Here is a 20993-nt window from a genome sequence, read left to right as displayed (position 1 = left end):
GGATGACTATTTCGCAGAGTACCTATGTTCTGTCTGCAAAAAAGATGCTGAGCTTCCAGTTGGCTGCCGGTTCACGACACCACCTTCTTCCCTGGCTGACATATCTGTCTCATGCTTGCCTCCAATGCTCCAGTGAAGCTGAGTGCAAGATGGAAGAACAGCATCTCATTTTCTACTTGAGAACTGTACAGATTTCTGGATTCAATATCAAGTCCATAGGCTTGAGTCACCACCTCTCACATCCTTACCCTAACGCCCACACACCAGACCTTATTATCACATGGTGTGCTGTTACACACGACCCATTGTTAGTCACTAATAGTCCCCATTAGTAGTTATTCATTCTGCTAGGCCAGTCGTTATCCACTCCTTTGTCTGTCCAACTGTTATCAATCTCTGTTAGTGGGCGGCACGGTGGCACAGTGGTTAGCACTGCTGCCTCACAGCGCCTGTAGACCCGGGTTCAATTCCCGACTCAGGCGACTGACTGTGTGGAGTTTGCACGTTCTCCCCGTGTCTGCGTGGGTTTCCTCCGGGTGCTCCGGTTTCCTCCCACAGTCACCAAGATGTGCAGGTCAGGTGAATTGGCCAAGCTAAATTGCCCGTAGTGTTAGGTAAGGGGTAAATGTAGGGGTATGGGTGGGTTGCGCTTCGGCGGGTCGGTGTGGACTTGTTGGGCCGAAGGGCCTGTTTCCACACTGTAAGTCTAATCTAATCTAATCTCCATCAATTGTTTACTCTTTACCCCCTTCCCCACCCCATCTGCATAAAACCAACATTTGCCTTACTGCCATTAGTTCTGAGGAAGGGTCAGTGGACCCAAAATGATAACTCTGATTTCACGCCACAGATGTTGCCAGACCTCCTGAGCTTTTCCAGTAATTTCTGTTTTTGTTTCTTTACTTTAAGGCCATCACTTCTCTAAGTAACCTAGGTTTAAAGTTTGTATTTTTAATTGCAGCTGAGAGTTGAATTTCTATTGTGTATGTGCACTATACCTAGGTTCCCAAGTTGTTTCTCTGCCAATCATCAGTTGCACTGAGGATTATTTTCCTTAGTTTCCAGCAGCCTCTGCTGAAATATTTAAAAACTATTTGAAGAGAAACTGGAAGAAAGCTTTCAGAAACTTTACTGAGGTACAATATACATGGAGTGTTAATTTGGAAAACAATCTGAGAATGCATATATTTGAATATAATAGAAAAAAAAAGTTGACACTTTTCTGAATAAGTAATTATTGTAGCATTTAGTTTGCTTATTTTTCTGAAAACGAGGGGAAATGATTAATTATATAGAGACTGATAATGAGGTTATGGAAAGAAAGTGTGTCTTGTAAAGTTTTCAGTTTTCAAAAATCTTGATTGAACCTTTGAGCCATAAAGTTAGAAAAACTGGTAGTTTATACCTCTTCAATAAGACCATAAGAAATAGGAGAAGATTGTTCAGCTCCTTGAGCCTGTTCTACTTTTAAGTAAGATCCACGGCTGATCCAACATTCCTCATGTTCACTTTCCTGCCCTTTCCATGTAATCCTTGATTCTCCTACTAACCAAGAAACCTTAACTATGCACAAGGATTCTGCCACAATAGCTTTGTGGCAAAGAGTTCCAAAGAACTCTCAATTCTCTGAGGGAAGAAATTCCTTCTCATTTTAGCCGCTTTATTCTGAGACTGTGCCCCCTGGTCCTAGACTTTTGCGCAAGGGGAAATATTCTGTCAGCGTTTATCCAGTCAAGGCCCTTAAGAATCCTCAATGTTTCAATGAGAACACCTCTCATTCTTCTAAATTCCAGTGAGTAGAATCCCGACCTGTTAAGTATTTGCTCATAAGACAATCCTCCATACTGTGCATTTGTAAGTGATGCACACTGCTGCCATTGTGCATCAATAGTGAAGGGCATGATTCTGGAAGGTGGTGGATAGTGTGCTAATCAAACAGTCTGCTTGGTGTTGATCTTCTTCAGTGTTGTTGGAGCTGCATCCATTCAAACATGTGTAGAGTATTCGATCACACTCCTGACTTATGTCTTACAAATGGTGGACAGGTATTGGTGAGGCAGCAAGTGAGTTACTTGCTGCAGCATTCCGAGGCTGTGACGTGTTGTTGTAGCCACAGTATTTATATAGCTGCTGCAGTTCAGTTTCTGTTATTTATAACCCCCCAGTATGTTGACAATGTAGATCTTGAAGCTAATGCGATTGAATTTTGCGGGTTGATGGTGAGATTTTGTTAAGTGGGCACGGTCAGTTTTTGTGAGTTAGGTGAGTTGGTCAGATACATGAGTTACATGCAGTAGCTCACTAAGCCTTCCTCAAAAACACTTACTGAACCTGTCACTTTTGCCTCCTTCAAGGACAAAGGGAGCAGATAACATAGGATACCACACCCTGCAAATCCCCCTCCAAGCCAAACATTATTCATACTTGGAATTATATTCCCATTCCTTAACTGTCGTTGGGTCAAAATCCTGGAACTCACTTCCTCACAGCTATGGGAGTACCGACACCTCAATGATTACAGCAGTTTAAGAAAGCATTTATTGAAAGGAGTCACATTCTCTAAGGCACTTAGGCATGGGCAATAAATGTTGGCCTAACCAGTGATGCATTCTTTCCATGAACAAATTTAGTTAAAAAGTAAAAAAAAAGTTAAGGGGCAGAAATATACATAAGTTAAAATAGCAAAACAAAAACTGCATAACAAGAATTGGTGAGAAAATCACCATATTCTCTGACTTACTCTTTGCAATGCCAATGTTAAATATTGTTCATGAGCAAGTATCAGTGCATCAAAACCAACATTTGCTCATGGTAAAATAAATTGTATCAAAAATCTTGTACTTCCTATAGTCAAACTTTGTCATTCCTTCCATTTAATTGTTCAATTACAATTGTTATTATAACCTCCCACCAGTAGTGACAATATTTCTGTTTTTGTCTCACTGCTCAGCATTTACTATAATGAGCATCCTGTGTACTAACCAACTCTGGTTAGCTGATTCCTGCTTTCCTATGCAGGATAGTGCACAGACCAATATAGCTGAAATTTAAAAAAATCGATTTGCCTTTCTAATCGCTTTGTATGCAAAGTTTGCGCACAAACTTTGTGATTCATGTACCAGGACAGCCAGAGCCCTGCCTACCCACCAAGCTCTGCAACCTGTCTGCAGTTAAAGGATATACTGTTTTTTTATAATGATTAAATGCACAGCGGAGTAAAACTATTTTCTTGATGTAGCTATTAGAAGTTAAAAAGTCTTTCAGAAGTTAGAATAGAAACATATTTTCTCCTGCGAGTTTATTATTATTTCTGCACAATGGTTTGAAGTGTTCTAATCAATAGATTATTACAAGAGGTGAAGGGGATTAAACAAAATCAAATAGTTGTAAAAACTGTGCTATATTACATTGGTTTTATTATACAGTGATCTTCTATGGTTGGCTTTTCAACATCGTTTTCCTAGTTACAGTTTGGTGTCAACTTTGCAGTTGTAATACTGACAAAACTAATAATGTTCACAGTATTAGTTTTTGTGTCTTTGTCTTTGTGAAACCTATTACAACTTCTTTTGTCTATACATGTGTGATTAAATGTGAAAATCCAGATACTGCTTTTGGGATTCCTGACAATCCACGGCCAACTAGTCAAACACTCTGCAAATGGCAATCTTCAGAATGTACTGAGCTAACTTTATGCTGTAATATCCAAGAAAATGTGCATTTTATTTGAGATGCAATTGGGTGTTTTACAATATTAAATTCTAACTGTTGATAAGCAACTTTCTGAATTTGGAAGCTAACTTTATATTTGTGGAATGAGTTTTCCATTATGATTCCATTGTTTAATGGAAAGGTTTTGAGGCTTTATTTTTAATATTTCAGGTTTCAAATGTTTGTCCCAATTTTTATATTTCTTTCTGCAAAAAGTATGCAATAAAGAAGGATAGTGAACTTTATTTCCTGATTTGCTGACTGTAAAAATGACAAATCAATCTATTGAAGCTACTTAACAAGACTCCTTACAAGCCAAGCAGCACAAGCAGAAAGTGATAGTAAGAACTAAGTGAACATACAACCAACTGATTAGATCGAAGCTCTGCAGTCCTGCCACATCCAGTTGTGAATGGTGATGGACAATTAAACAACTCACTGGAGTAGCTGGAGGCTCCACAAATATTTCTATACTCAAGAGCCCAATACAAAATGCAAAAGAAAAGGCTGAAGCATTCACAGCAATCTTCAGTGGATAAACTATCTTGGCCTCCTCCAATGGCCCCCAGCACCACAGATACCAGACTTCAGCCTATTCAGTTTGCTTCACATGATAGCAAGAAACAGTTAGAGGTACTGGATACTGCAAAGGCTATGGGCCCTGACAACATTCTGGCAATAGTATGATGATTTGTGCTCCAGAACTTACCACTCGTCTATCCAATCAGTTCCATTGCGGTTGTAACATGGCATCTACCTGACAATGTGGAAAGTTGCCCAGGTTTGTTCTGTACAAAAAAGCAGGATAAATCCATACCAGGTAAAAGCAATGACTGCAGATGCTGGAAACCAAATTCTGGAGTAGAGTGGTGCTGGAAAAGCACAGAAGTTCAGGCAGCATCCTAGGAGCAGTAAAATCGACGTTTTGGGCAAAAGCCCTTTTTCAGGAATTGGTCCAGTCTCTACAGAAGCGTGGGTTCAAATCCCACCGCTGCCATTGGTGCGACTTGCAGTTTGCCCTGCAGCGAGTTAAACTTTGTCGTCTGGTAGTGTAAATCCACAGCAGCCAGTTACAGCCCCATCAGTCTAGTCTCAAACATCAGTCTAATAATGGAAGGTGTCATCATTATCAAGCAGCATCTACAGTGACTTGCCTAGTGACATCCAATTCTGCCAGGGTCACTCAGCTCCAGACCTCATTACAGACTTGGTTCAAACATGGACTGAAGAGCTAAATTCCAGAAGTGACAATGAAGGCTGCATTTGACCAAGTATGACCTCAAGGAATCCTAGCAAAATTCGAATCAATGGGTATTGGGGGCAAACTCTTGAGTGGCTGGAGTCATACCTGGCATCAGACATCTGAGCTCCAAGACATCTGTGCAGGAGTTTCTCACGGCTGTGTTCTAGGCCAAACCATCTTCAGCTACTTCATCAATGATCTTCCCTTTATCATAAGGTCAGAAGTGGAGATGTTTGCTGATGGTTGCACCATATTCAGCACAAGTCAAGACTCCTCAGGTGTTGAACCAGTCCATGTTCAGATTCAACAAGACCAGAACAATGGCCAGGTTTGGGCTGACAAGTAACATTCGCACCACATAAATATCAGGCATTTAATCACTACCTCTTGACATTCAATGGCATTAGCATCACTGAATCCTCCATTTACCTACATGCTGGGGTTACCATTGACCATAAACTCAAAAAGACTCACCGCATAAACACAGTGGTGACAAGAGCGGGTCAGAGGAATATTGCAGCAAGTAACTTATCTCCTGACTTCTCAAAGCCTGACTACCATTTGCAAGGCGCAAGTCATGAGTGTGATGGAACACTCCCATTTGGCTAGATGGGTGCAGCTCCAACACGCTCAAGAAGCCTGGCACCATCCCAGAAAAAAAACAGCCAGCTTGTTTGGCACCTCATCTATAAGCATCCACTCCCTCCATCACCACCACTCAGTTGCAATTGTGTGTATAATCTACAAGATGAACTGCAGAAATTCACCAAAGATACTTAACATCTTCCAAACCCATGACCACTTCCATCTAGTGTGACAAGATGCATGTGCAACAGATAAATGAGAACACCACCACCTACAAGTTTACCTCCAAGCCATTGACCATCCTAACTTGGAAATATATTGCCACTCCTTCACTGTTGCTGGTCAAAATCTTGAAAACCCTTCCTTAAGAGCATTGTGGGTCAACCCACAGTACATGGACAGCACACCACCACCTTCTCAAGAACAACTAGGTTCAACAATAAATGCTGGCCAGCCAGTGACTCCCATGTCCCATAAGTGGTAAAGAAAAGAACTCTTTGAAATGATTGGCTGTTTACCCTGCTTGAGTCATCACATCTATTTGAGAGTTGGAGGTCTACTGGTCTTAACACCGCATTCACATTTCTGTCAGTTAAAGGTGAAATCCACACTAGAAATTGCTAGACAACTTTTTTTGAGATCGATGAGTGTTGTTATTCCATTGTAAAGTTAAAATTTGCACAAAATTGTGGGATTTACAATAAGCAATTTTTTTTTAAAAAAGAGTTGAGGAAATTGTCCATCTCATTTACAAGGACATCTCATTGTCTTAGTAAGTTTTGTGTTTTCACTTAAATTGTTGATTTGGTGCAAATTTCACGAATGCGATCTATTTTAGAAAACCCATTTATGGAAGCTTTGTATATTTCATCTGATGGATTTAAAAACAAAATATACCTTTCAACTTAAACTTTGACCAAAGTGTTTTATTCAATGTCATCCAGTTTTATTTTAAGCACTTACTTGATTTCTTGCACTATGCAGAGAAATGAAAAGAAATGTGGCTTGAACATATGAAACTTCTAACTCCATAGATTCCTTGTTTTTGTGCTATTTTGATGGAATTTTTGAATGTGCCATATATGACATCTTATACTGAATTCTAATAAAATAGGTTCTAGGTAATTGAATAAGGAAACCCTGTCTTCTTTCAGTCCTGGAGCATTTCAGTGTTGATAAATAATATATCATTGACCCATACCTGTACATCAGTAGAAATTTACCTGTGTAGTACTTTGCAGCATCAATTTAATTGTATTTTCAATTTATATATTTATCTCTAGCTTCAAACTAAGAATGCAGTAACTGCAGCAGAAGTCAGTGAATTGGCAGAAAGGGTGTGTAGTTTTTTTTCTATTAAAAATAAATTCTATTTGAAAATTTGTATGTAGACTGCTTTAGTACTTACAAATGTTCTTCATCTATGACAGCTGAAAATTGCTGAAGCAGAGAAAATAAAATGGGAAACAACAAAGATGCAACTTCAGCAAAGTGTTGAAGAGAATAAGGAGAAAATGCAAAAGGTGGAAAGGTACTGGTTAGAAGCGCAAAACCTTTGCAAAATGGTAAATGAACACTTGAAAGAGACCCAATCTCAGTATGACGTTTTGGAGAAGAAATATAACAAAGCTAAGAAACTGATAAAGGAATACCAACAGAAGTAAGTTTTTTATTAATGCACTTACTGAGTATTCTGGTAATACCTGTGAACTGTTGGAGTAAATGCATTATGTGATGGCTGGATATACCACCCTCACCCATGTCAATGTATTTCACTGCTAAGATAAAAAGAAAATATTTGTGTTTATGTTGCACTTTCCATAAATCTCAGGCTGCCTCAGAGCAGCAGTCCAGACAGTAACATAACAATGAACAGGTAATCTGTTTTTCTGATCTTAATTGAAGAATAAACATAGGCCAGGGCATTAAGAATAATTTTTCTCCTCTTCTTTAAAACCATGCCTTTGGACCTTGTATGTCCCTCTTACAGTGCAGATAGGACTTCAGTGTAACATCTCACCGAATGATGATACCTTTGACACACTGACCTCTCTTAGTACTCCACTGGAGTATCAGCTTATATTTTTGTTTTCATTCTTCTGAAATGGGATTTAAACCATAAGAAACAACAGTGCTTGAAACTGATCCACAGCTGACACAACCACCTCATGAAGGAGCAGCACTCTGAAAGCTAGTGCTTCCACATAAACCTGTTGGACTATAACCTGGTGTTGTGATTTTTAACTTTATACAACCCAGTCCAACACTGGCAACTCCAAATCATGACCTTCAAAATAGTTTCGAGTAAAAAGTGAGGTCTGCAGACGCTGGAGATCAGAGCTGAAAATGTGTTGCTGGTTAAAGCACAGCAGGTCAGGCAGCATCCAAGGAACAGGAAATTCGACGTTTCGGGCCAGAGCCCTTCATCCTGATGAAGGGCTCTGGCCCGAAACATCGAATTTCCTGTTCCTTGGATGTTGCCTGACCTGCTGTGCTTTAACCAGCAACTCATTTTCAGCTTCAAATTAGTTTAGCAAGTACCATATTACAGATTTTAGAGCAATCCTAACACTCAAGCCCCATAATTCCAAACATAATATTACATGTGGTGATCAAGTATTAACAGCCTATCCACTGTAAAGGAAAGTGATTTGGAGCAGATGCTCTGTCATTTTCGTAGAAAGGTGTCAGCCACTTCTAGTTGAGAGGTAGTTTGAGGGTGATCAACAGTGACTGGGAGAAAATGAGGACTGCAGATGCTGGCGATCAGAGTCGAAAAATGTGGCACTGGAAAAGCACAGCAGGTCAGGCAGCATCCAAAGAGCAGGAGAGTTGATGTTTTGGGCATTTGGGGTGGTGTGAGAATGTGGGGTGCTGAGAGATAAATAGGAGGGCAAGGGTGGGGGATAGGTAGCTGCGAAGGCAATAGGTAGATGCAGGTGGGGGGTGATAAGTCAGAGGGGAGGGTAGGAAAGAAGGTTGATAGGTAGGAAAGTTCAAGAGGACATTGCCAAGTTGGAGGGTTGGATCTGGGATGAGGTTAGAGGAGGCGGGTGCAGATCAGAAACTAGTGAAGTCAGTGTTGATGCCGAGTGATTGAAAGTTACCAAGGCAGAAGATGAGGTGTTCTTGCTCCAGTCGTCGGGTAGCTTGGATTTGGCGGTGGAGGTGGCCCAGGACTTGCATGTCCTTGGTGGTTTGCGCGGTGGGGTTGTTTGGTGCATATTCCCTGAAATGTTCTGTGAGTTGGCATCCTGTCTCCCCAATGTAGGGGAGATCACATTGAGAGAAACAACAAGATTTTTGGATGTGCTAGCTGTGAAAAGATCCTTTGCAGCTTGGAGGGAGATGAGTCAGGAGGTGGGCTATGGGCTCAGGTTTTACATCTATTGTGGTGGCGTGGGAAGATGCTGGGTGTGGAAGATAGGTTGGTGGAGGGGGCTTGGACCTAACAAGGGAGTCACGGAGGGAATGGCTTCTGCGGAACGCAGATAGGGTTGGGGAGGGAAATACATGTCTGATGGTGGAGTCTGATTGTAGGTGGCGGAAATGACAGAGGATAACGCGCTGTATCCAGAGATTAGTGGGGTGGAAGGTAAGAATCAGGTGGTTCTATCCAACATTTGTGGTTGGAGGGGTGGGGTTCAAGGGCAGAGGTATGGGAAGAGGAGGAGATGTGCTGGAGGGCATTGTTGATTACGTGGGAGAAGAAATTGCAGTCCTTGAAATAGGAGGCCATCTGGAATGTCCTGGTTTGAAGGTGGGGAGTGTGGGTGGTGTCCTGAATGTATCTGGGGAGTTCCTGGACCAAGGGGGACAGGATGGTGTCAAGATACGAAGAGATAAGTTCGGTGGAGCAGGCAGAAGTGATAGGTCGACCAGGGCAGTCAGATTTGTGAATTTTGGGTAAGAGATAGAACCAGGCGATGCAGGGTTCTGGGACTGAGGTTGGAAGCTGAGGTTGTGGATGGTCTGGGAGATGATGGTTCGGTGTTGAGAAGTAAGGTCATGGTTGAGGGGCAATAAGAAGAGGTGCCCATGAGTCGTTGCCTGGCTTCGGCGGTGTAGAGGTCAGTGCACAAAACTACCCCTGGCAAGCCCAACCCCCCCCCCCCCCCCCCCCCCCCCCCCCAAATTTAATGGTGAGGTTGGGGTTGGAGTGGAAGGAGTGGAGGGCTGTGCTTTGTGAGGATGAGAGGTTGGAGTGGGTGAGAAGTGGTCAGGTGAGGTGGTTAAGGTCATGGCAGCAGTTGGAGATAAAGAAGTCGAGGGCTGGTGACAGACCAGAACAAGGTGTCCAAATGAATGGAGTATGTTGGAAGTGAGAGAAGGGGGTCCTCAGAGGGTGGGTGGAGTCACGATTGAAAAAGTAAGCGCGGAGGTGGCGGAAGGAAAGTTGATGCTGTGCTTTTCTAGCGCCACACGTTTTGATGATGATCAACAGCTGTGTACTAAATACCCTGTGGAAGTAGAATGTGTTTGTTGAGCTGTGGGAAATGTAGAAATCCAATCCTAAGAGAGGTAGCCTGTCAATAATAATTAATATAAATGTAAGTTAGCAATTCTTCTTCTTTGAGAATCAAAGAAACTACCTTGTTCAGTACTTTGTGTAATAACAGTGACCAATAATCTCTGTTTTGTGATGATTGGAAAATTAGCACTGTGATAAAATAATCTCATTTTGCTTTCCAATTTAGAGAGATTGAATTCATTAAAAAGGAAGAGGATTACAGAAAAGTTCTGGAAGATCAAGAAAAAGAACATGCAAAACAGCTGAGAGCACTACATGATCAGGTTAAAACTGCAATTAAAATTCAGTTGCTGTTTGTCTACAGAATCCATTATTACGTGCAAGAAGTAATATCTAAATGTAAACACATATATTCTTCAGATACTAGAACTGAAAACTGAACTGCAGTCCACTGGACAAATGCCTCCAGTACTCAGCAACAACACGCTGCATGAAACGGTAGTGGAGTTTGAGAGTCAAGAGCAGTTTGAAGATAATTTTAGTAAAGAGGAAGATGACACAAACCAAAGTGAGTCATACTACATAAAAGGGATAAAGATGTTTTATAGCATTGCTTTCATTTTATGTGGAGAAACTGAAATGAAAATATTTTTGCTATGCTAAAATTCCATCAAGGGCACACTTATTTTTGTTAAAAATCACACACCACCAGGTTATAGTCTAATAGGTTTATTTGGAAGCACTAGCTTTTGGAGCATTGCTCCTTCATCAGGTAGTTTTGGAGTATAAGATCGTAAGACACAGAATTTAAAGCAAAAGTTTACAGTGTGATGCAACTAAAATTATATATTGAAGAAGATATGTTAAGTCTCTATTCTTTTAGAACGACCATGCTGGTTTCACTTACTTTTGACCTATATGCTATGTCCTTATGTTGCTCTTCAATTTGCCTTGCAGTAGAGGACCCTTCCCAATGTTTTGCATGTTAGTTTGTAACATCCAGAGATTCCTCAACATAAATTAGCCTTACTGTACATTATGCAAGATGTAAAGAATGAAGTATTTAGGGCAGCCAACAGAATGTAGATGCAATGTGTGTGATTTTGTTCTGTATTCAGTGTATCACATACTCCTCACATTGTAAACAAAAAGTTGGATATGAGGGAAACTGATCCTTCTGATAGAAATGTAGGATGGTTATAGTACAAAAATAAGTTTTTCAACTGGTCGTATATATTTGCTGCCTTTTTGCAAGAGCAGCTTGCCTATAGCCACTCACTCTGCCCATGGAAATGAAACAGATTGGCTGAGTTTTGTCTTTCATAGCTGTTGATGTATACTAATGTTCAACTAAATTATGTGGTTAATTCAGCATTAGATAACCAAAGTAGCTCATAGCCACTCATCACTATTCAAGACAGCAGTCATTTAGAAAATGCTGTAAGGAAATGAGCCCTAAAAAATGCACTAAAAGTCATTGTATGATCAGATAAATTCAATATGATTTTATGAATAAGGAAATTGTATTTGATAGATGTGGAGTTTTTAAAATATATTTAACTAGTAGATTGGATCAAGGGGAGCCAGTAGATGCAATATACTTGAATTTCTAAAAGACAATTAATAAAGTGCCAAACAAAAAATTACTGTACAATATAAGTGCTCATGACGTTGGGGGAAATATATAGCATGGATAGCAGATTAGTTAATGGGCAGGAAGGATAAAATAGGAATAAATGAGGAATTTTAAGATGGTAAGAAGCAGTGCAGGAATTTTACCTATTCACAATCTGTATTATGGATTTGCATTGAAGTGGAAAGCACAATATATCTAAATTTGTTAACTGCAGAAGTTTGATTTACAGCTTTTTGAACTGGTGAAGCAGCTGGAATTTCTGCTGTATATCCGTGAAGCAAAGAGCTCTTAATAGCGCATTTAAGGAGATAGTCACACCGCAGGTTTGGAACATATACACACAAAGGGAATGGGTGATTGCCAGATACTCTGAGAGAACAAGCAGGCAGTGCGTAAGTTCCCCAAGTCTTGTTTGATAACCAGTTTTTGGTTTGCATGCTAATGAGGCCAATAGTTCCTCGGGCATGCTGAGGAGTGGAGAAAGAAAAATCTCTAAGGACAAGATTGATTGAGAATTTTATAGAAGAGCACACTGGCGTTTCTGCCCTGTAGATGTGACCAAATGAGACATATAGAATAATCCGAGGGTTAGATAGGATTGTTAGTGAGAGTCTTTTTCCTTCGATGGTGATGGCTAGCATGAGGGGACATAGCTTTAAATTGAGGGGTGATGGATATAGGACGGATGTCAGAGGTAGTTTCTTTACTCAGTAGTAGGGGCATGGAACGCCCTGCCTGCAACAGTAGTAGATTGTCCATCCTTAAGGGCATTTAAATGATCATTGGAGAGACATATGGACAAAAATAAAATAGTATAGGTTAGATGGGCTTCAGATTGGTTTCACAGGTCAGCGCAGCATTGAGGGCCGGAGGGCCTGTGCTGCGCTGTAATGTTCTATGTCCAGGGTCGAGGGGATCACAGAGTGGCTGCAGGAAATTCTTCTGGAGGAGGGTGAATAGATAATAGTAGTGATCCACATTGGTACTAATGAATTGATAGGAAGATGGATGAGGTCCTGAAGGAAAATTTTAAGATGTTAAGAAAAACATTTAAAAATCTGGACCCTAAAAGGAGTGACCTCAGGATTACTCCCAGTGCCATCAGCTGGTGATCACAGGAACATGAGAATTGAATGATTGAACATGTAGCTAAAAATTTGATCGAGGAGGGAGGACAACAAATTTGAGGCACTGGGGCTGATTCTGAGACAAATCCGACCCATATAAGGGTTGCACCATATCAGAGTCAAGAGTGTGTTGCTGGAAAAGCACTGCAGGTCAGACAGCATCCGAGGAGCAGGAGAATCGATGTTTCAGGCCGGAGCCCTTCATCAGGAAGCATCTGCAGACCTTATTTTCTCCTTGCACCCTATCAGGACAAGGGCCAACATCCTCAACAGGAGATGTGCAGCTGCTGTTTGGCAGGATTTAAACTTGTTTGGCAGAGAGCTGAGAACTGAGATGGAGATCAGATCAAATTGGGGAGAAGCAAATTGGTAACGAGAATTTGAAAAGTAGTAAGCAAAATTAAAAGTCAGAGAAAATGGAGGGAAACACCATATAGGATCAGAATGTGGAAGAATTTTTAAATTTATTTGGTCATCACTGGTTGCCCATGAGAATGCAGTGGTGAGCTGCCTTCTTGAAATGCGGTAATCCATCTACTGTGGATCCAGAATGCTGTTGAGGAGGGATTTCTGGGATTTTCACCAAGTAACAGTGAAGGAATGGTGATATATTTCCAAGTGAGAATGGTGAGTGGTTTGGATGGAGGGCGTAGGTAGTAGCATTCCCATGTATTTGCTGCCATCCTCCTAGATGGAGGTGGTTGTGATTTTGGAAGGTGTTGTCTAATGACTTTTGGTTCAACTCTGCCATGCATCTTATAGATAACACACACTACTGCTGAGCGTTGGTGTGGAATAATTGAATGTGGTGCCATTTAAGTAGGCGGCTTTGTCTTGGAGGGTATCGAGCTTCTTGTATTGTTGGGACTGCACTCATCCAGGCTAGTGAGGAATATTCCATCACACTCCTGACTTGTGCCTTGCAGATGGTGGATAGGCTTTAAGGTGTCAGGAGGTAAGTTATTCATAGCAGTATTCTTAGTATCTGACCTGCTCTTGTAATCACTGTATTTAGTCCAGTTCAGGTTAGATTGTCTCTTATTAGCGATGGGTCATTGTCTGGCATTTGAATAGTGCCCAAGCCTTGAAACTATTCAAGTTTTATTACATTTACATGGACTGCTTCACTATCTGAGGAGTTGCAATTGGTGCAGAACATTGTGCAATCATAGGCCAATATCCGCACTTCTCACCTTATGATGGAGGGAACGTCATGATGAAATAGCTGAAGATAGTTGGGCCAAAGAACACTACCCTGAGGAACTCCTGCTGAAGTGTCTTGGAGCTGAGATAACTGACCCTCAACAAACATAATAATCTTCCTAAGCGCCAGGTATGAATCCACCATTGCTCCGTGGTTCCCATTGATTCCAGTTTTGCTCAGGTTCCTTGATGCCACACTGAGTCAAATGCAGCCTTAATGACAAGGGTTGTCACTTCCGCCTCACCTCTGCATTCAGCTCTTTGGTTCATGTTTGAACCAAAACTGTAATGCGGCCAGGAGCTGAGTGGTCCTGCAGAACTCAAGCTGTGTGTCACTGAGCAAGTCACTGTTGCGTGATAGCACTGTTGATGAAAACTTCCATCACTTTACTGATGATTGAGAATATTCTAATGGGGTGTTAATTGGGCAGGTCTTTTCTTCCTGCTTTTTGTGTACATTGATATTGCGGCAAATTTCAACATTGTTGAGTAGATGCCCGTATCATAGATGTACTGGAAGAGCTTAGCTCGGGTATGGCAAGTTCTGGAGCAGAAGTCTTTAGTAATATTGGTGCAATGGTGTCTGGAGCCCCAGCCTTTCCTGTATCTAGTCTCAAACCGATTCTTGTTATCACACAGGATAAATGGAATTAGGTGAAGATTGGCACCTATGTTGTCAGGGATCACTGGAGGTGGCCAAAATAGATCATCTACTTGGCACCTCTGACCAAGGGTTGTTGCAAATGCTTCAGCATTATCTTCTGCACTAATATGTGTGGTTCTACCATGATTAAGAATGGGTATATTTGTGAAGCCGCCACCTCCAATAATCACATCTGGATGTGGCAGGACTTCAGAGCTTATATCTGATCCGTTACTTGTACGTTTGCTTAGTTCTGTCAATCATTTGTTGTTTATACTGATTGCCCGTAGTGCTGTTTTGCAGCTTCACTAGATTAACACCTCATTTTTAGGTGTGCCAGTTGCTGCTCCTAGCGTGCTGTCCTGCACTCTATTGAACCAGGATTGATCCTCTGCCTTATTGGTGATGGTTGAGTGGATGATATGCTGGGCCATGAGGTTGCAGATTGTGTTTGAAGATAATTCTGCTGCTGTTGCTATTGCCCATGGTGTGTAGAGGCTATCCAGTCTCGAGTTGCTATATCTGCTCAAAGTCTGTCTCATTTAGAATGGTAAAGTGTCATACAACATGACGTAAGGTATTAGATTAGACTTAGATTAGACTTACAGTGTGGAAACAGGCCCTTCGGCCCAACAAGTCCACACCGACCCGCCGAAGTGCAACCCACCCATACCCGTACATTTACCCCTTACCTAACACTACGGGCAATTTAGCTTGGCCAATTCACCTGACCCGCACATCTTTGGACTGTGGGAGGAAACCGGAGCACCCGGAGGAAACCCACGCAGACACGGGGAGAACGTGCAAACTCCACACAGTCAGTCGCCTGAGTCGGGAATTGAACCCGGGTCTACAGGCGCTGTGAGGCAGCAGTGCTAACCACTGTGCCACCGTGCCGCCCACGAATTATCAATGCGAACGTAGGACTTTGTATACAAGGACTGTGTGGGTGGTCACTTTTATGAATACTGTCATGGACAGATACATCTGTGTCAGGCAGATTGGTGAGGATGACGTCAAGCTTGTTTTTATTACTTGTTGGTTCCCTCACTACCTGCCACAGACTCTGACCAACTTGAGCAGTCACAGAGTCATAGAATACCTACAGTGTGGAAGAAGGCTATTTGGTCCATGAAGTCCACACCAACCCTCCAAAGAACATCCCACCTCCTAGCCAATCCTATAACCCTGTCTTTCCCATGGCTAATCCACCTGCACACCTTTGGACTGTGGAGGAAAGCAGGGATCATCCAGAGGAAATCCCTACAGACAATGAGAGAATGTGCAAATTCTATACAGCCAATTGACAGAGGGTGGAATTGAATCCAGGTCCTTGGTGCTGTGAAGCAATAGTGCTAACCACCGAGTCACATGCCACCATGCTGCTGCCAAGCCATTCTTTGGTGGTGGACATTGAAATGCCCTATGCAGAGTACATTCTGTGCCTTTTCCATCCTCAGTGCTTCTTTCATGTGTTGTTCACTGTATCGTCAGTTGAGGTAATGTGGTACATGATAATTTGCAGGAGGTTTCTTTGCATGTATACCAATGTGTCTTCACTTTTGCTGTCTTTGTGCTGCCAACGATACAGTTCATGTCCAGGTCTGGTAATGGTGATATCTGGGACATTGTCTGTAAGGTATTATTCTATGAGTATGACTATGTTGTTTGACTAATCTGCGGGACAGCAGTTCCAATTTTGTCATTAGCCACCAGATGTTAGTAAGGAGGTGTTTGCGTTGGTCGGTTGTTTTTGCCATTGTTGTTGTGCAAAGTGGTTTGTCTGGCTTTATTTCTTTTCATCTTTGGAACTTCTTAGTGATTGATGTAACTGAGTGGCTTGCAAGACCATTTCAGAGGGCAATTGAGAGTCAACCGTGTTGCTGCAGGTCTGGAATCGCACCTAAGTCAGACCTGGTGAGGATGGCAGATCTTGTTTCCTAAAGAACATTTGTAAACCAGGTGGATTTTTCTGACAATCAACAGTCATCATTAGACTCATAATTCCAGATGTTTATTGAATTCAAATTCATCAGCTGTGGTGGGATTTAAATATGGCTCCACAGAACATTACCTTGAATTTCTGGATGACTAGTCTAGCCAAACTACCACGAGGTCATCGTCTCCCCAAAAAAAAGTTGAAAAGACAGTTAGACAACATTCTTGGAATATTCGCAGAATTTCTAACAAAGTAGATGATCTGAAAGCACACAATAGGTGAATTGACGTAATGGCCATAATGGCGATATGGTTACAGGGTAACCAGGATTGGGAACTCTATATTGGGGAATATGCAACATTTAGTGAGGAGAGAATGAGATTGGGGGTCGTGAGTAACAGTTAAGAAGGTATGGCATTAGCAGGTGACACAACATTCTCTAACAGTTACATAAATGGCATCACCAATGCTTCTTTATCCTGGTACAGATTTGACGCTGTTACAAAAGGGATAACCTTATAAAGTGAATGACATGCTAAAGAATGAATCAGGAGACAATAGGAGCATCTAGCAATAAGATGCTATTACGTTTTACGAAACCAACAAGCATTGGGTATACACTACCTAGCCAATCCAGGATTGTCAAGCATGATTTCCATTTCATAAATCCATGTTGGCTTTGCCCTTTCTTCTCACAAATGACAGAAAATGTTATCTTACCTGCTGTTGGACTAAGCAGCTGTATTTTGGTATAAACTTTTAAACTAGCTGATGCATTGAGACATCCTAAGAAAGGTCCTTGGCTCGATGCTGGAAATCTTGATCATTGCTTCAGATACATGTTAACAAATCTTGTACAGGCATGTTGCATTTCCTGTGATTGACATTTGTTGACAATTGATATCTCTGTAAGGTCTGTATAGATCACTTGGTAGCACCCTGAATTATGGGTCAGAAGGGTTGTGGGTTCAAGTCACATTCCAAAGTCAAAAATCTAGGCAGATACTTGAGTACTGAGGGAATTATGCTCAGTCAATGCAGCCTTCCAAAGGACACAATAAGCAAAGGCCATCGTTGCTTCCAGGTGGTGATATGTGTTCTGCTGTCCTGTTCTGAAGAGCAGGGAAATAATTCATTGTGCCCTGGCCCATATATATCCCTCAGGATGAATAAATACAGGTAATAAGGTTGTTACATTAACGCATTGCAGTTTGTGGGACTTTGTTATACGCAAACTGGCTATTGTTTCCTGTGTGAACTCAAAAGTATTTTGTTAGCTGTTTGAGCAGCTAACCTTGAGCATTTTGAAGTCTTGAAATGCATTATTGTAATGCCGGTCTTTCTTTTGCATTTTCTAAGAATCCAGTTGCTTAAACTTGTGACTGAAAAGTGAGACTGGTTTACTTCAGTGCCAGGAAGAATAAATTGATGCTCAAGCATGTAGAAAGTCCTTGTATGTTTAACATCTGCAAAACGCCTTAGATTGTATTCAGCATCTCCTCAGTAAAATGTAAAGGATACAATGAGAAGAAATTCCTTTCTAAATGTATTCTTTTTAAAGTAAACACATTCTGTCGAATGATTTTTGTGGTAATTACTGTAGTCTACTTGTCTATAACAAGCAGTGAATACCAGTACTGGGCTTTAATCTTTTTTTAACTTCTGGCATCCAGAGTTTGGTCTGATATTCCAGAGTACAATACAGCAAAAATAGGGCGATCTGGTAGTAAAGTGTCTTTAATTTCTCACATGATAGTTACATTTTCTCTTGTGTTATGTAATGTGCGTCTGTGCTATGTGCTTCGTTGAGCCACTCAAATTTAATAAAGCAGAGTTTTTTAAGATGACAAAAAATGGTTCTTACTGTGGCTTTGGTTTGAATTAACCCCACTTTAAGAACTAAGGAATAAGGAAAGAAATTTAATAATTTCCTGTTCCAATTCGCTCCTAAATATTTTTCTATAACTGAACATTTAAAAACAGCATTGTTAACCATGCAACTACTAAAATATATTGTTTCTTTTATTTGCAAAGCTCCCAAAACTGCTTTGGAATGGGAATGTAGCAGTACTTCCAAAATTTGTGGTAAGTTGGTATGCTAAAATTATTGGTTAAACCATCTAAAAGGATTCTCAAATTAAAATAATGGAGATTGAAAGAACCGCAGTTGTTAAATATATTAGTATACCTAAATTTTAAAGTAAGTTTAAATTGTCGTAGTGGGCATTTGGAATATTTAATATATGTAACCACCGATCACCACTACACCAGCCCGCACAAATTAGAGTCTTTCAAACTTCCCGATGTGTTTTGGAGGACTACTGAGACCGCTACCAAGAGACAAAAGTATTCCAGCTAATAGATGAATTTCATACCATGAAAGCTGTTAGATTAATCTTGCTCTTCTTGAATCTTCAATCCAAAAGAACTTGATAAGAAGATTTCTCTGTTATCAGTTTTCCACTGGCAAAATCATATGTTTGCTATGATTTTGCCCATGGGATAAATGGAGATAATGTTTAGCTTGTATAAGGCTACCAGAAAAGTGTTGTTTCGTCAAGAACATTGGTTGCCGAAGCTGCATGTAGCCTTTGCTCCAATCCCTTCAGCCACATGCAACTGTGATATTGGCCAGTGTGCTTAATGGTCACTTTTTATATTGTTTTACTCAGGGATCTATGCTGTGTTGCAGTGCCTTTTGAAGATCACACAGGAGGTGGCCTCCTGTATCAGTCTGTAGGGCCATCAGAACTCGGGGCTCAGTATCTAAAAGTGGGGGCTAAAGATATCAAAGGTCCCTTTGCACTCCAAAATAACTACGCACGTACATACATCCAAGGCCCTTTTGCAATTCATTTTCTGCCTTAGCAACTATGGCTCAAAAGTATCTGTTTTTGTCAAGAGCTCTGCCTCGATAAGGTTGGTGCATGAGTCTGGTTGCTAGCATGTGCCAGTTTGCGTGCATCCCCCCCCCCCCCCCCCCCCCCCCCACACACAATTTGATCTCTATGTTGTAGTTCTAAAACCAGCAGAAAAATCTTCTATGGGGAGTCAAGACATTTTTAACTTTACAGTCATGCAGAATTAGAGGATGGAGAGATAAAACAAAGACAGGCAATGTTAGAATGAAAAGGGAGGGTGAAAGTTGGTGAGGAGGGGAGAGTGTGAAGGTTTAAGAGGAAAAATGGGATGGTGGAACTCAATATTTGCTTCACTGGATAAAAGAGCCAGTGGTACTTTTCACCATGGGAATGTGGCAGGGGTAGATGATGATGTATATGAGATTTTTTTGGTTGGAGGTGATGTGGAGCTGTGTGCTTCATGTAAAATGTTTTACTTTGAACTTCAGTGATTGTTGTTAGTGAAGTGCAAGTTAGTTTGATTGTGTTGATTGAGAGTGTATACTAGAAGGAAATCCTGTTAAACGTTTTTAATCAAACATGTTCAGATGTGTTATGATACCTCTGGAATAGGTGGGACTTGAATCCAGGTCTCCTGGCTCAAAGATAGTGACCGGAAATCATGCTCCTCCAGTTGGTACCATTATATTCATCTGAATACAGGAAAGCAGATTGAAATATCATTTTACTGTCACTACATCTTCAACTGTGCAGCATTCTTGTGCTTCATTGGAGTTTCAGTTATATAATCAAGTTGTGGTTTAAGGATTGAGATCAAATTCCAGATTGAAATGCAAGAGTGCTCCCATTTATTACTCTAATTTTGTCAACGCTACTTTTTAAAATTAAACGCAAGTTGAAAAATGTTTTGTCTGAAATTATAGTATTTTAATGGCTTCTAAAATTGCAAATATATTTACAAATTATTTTGATACTTCAGATTTTGATGAGGCTGTTCCTGAAACCAAGCGACTAGATACGAGTTCACACAAAGCGAAAGCCCAACTTGCTTTGAAAGTTAAAAGACAGCCTCCATCTAGGTTTAAACTAAAAGAATCCTTTGAAGTTGGCGATGATTGTGAAAATATACAGGTAAATACAATATAAATTGTTTAGTTTTTGGTCAGATCATTTCTAATATGGTTAGTTAAATCATGTTTGTGCTGAATTAATCAGAATTAAAGTAAACAACAGAACAGCTTGGGAATTTGTTGAAAGGGAGTACGCAACAGAGGTTTGCATACAGGATAATTATTGTGCCTGAGAATTCTTTGTTATAGTGATTCAAAATATTTCCCATAGCACTGTTCTTGCCCCTTGTGCTTTATCTTCCTCTGCTCATGTTTGAATGGCTTCTGCCTCTTGCACATTGTGACATGGTATTCCTTCTTTCAACAACATTCTGTAGAAAGTAATTTTTCACAACCTCTCTATTCCTTCTTGAAATAAAATTGAATTGCCACTTGTTATTGCTTCTCAAAACAGGAAATGGTCCTTCACTAATCACTTGATCAAAATTCTTTATAATTTTAAGA

General features: G+C 40.8%; 1 protein-coding gene across 2 annotated transcripts in view; it reads left to right on the top strand.

Annotated features, from left to right (window-relative positions):
• ppp1r9ala (protein phosphatase 1 regulatory subunit 9A-like A) overlaps positions 1-20993 on the top strand; it is a 115874-nt gene that overhangs the window by 58349 nt on the left and 36532 nt on the right. For both annotated transcript variants that reach the window (XM_060827298.1, XM_060827297.1), the window contains exons 8-13: positions 6823-6876; positions 6970-7199; positions 10237-10333; positions 10431-10578; positions 18593-18643; positions 20399-20550. In XM_060827298.1, the coding sequence (XP_060683281.1) occupies positions 6823-6876; positions 6970-7199; positions 10237-10333; positions 10431-10578; positions 18593-18643; positions 20399-20550 (732 nt within the window). The remainder of the gene's footprint in view (positions 1-6822; positions 6877-6969; positions 7200-10236; positions 10334-10430; positions 10579-18592; positions 18644-20398; positions 20551-20993) is intronic.

Source organism: Hemiscyllium ocellatum, chromosome 7 (assembly GCF_020745735.1).
Source record: "Hemiscyllium ocellatum isolate sHemOce1 chromosome 7, sHemOce1.pat.X.cur, whole genome shotgun sequence".
Taxonomy (NCBI): domain Eukaryota; kingdom Metazoa; phylum Chordata; class Chondrichthyes; order Orectolobiformes; family Hemiscylliidae; genus Hemiscyllium; species Hemiscyllium ocellatum.
Note: the sequence above shows the minus strand (reverse complement) of the source record. Positions and strands in the feature narration are given on the sequence as shown.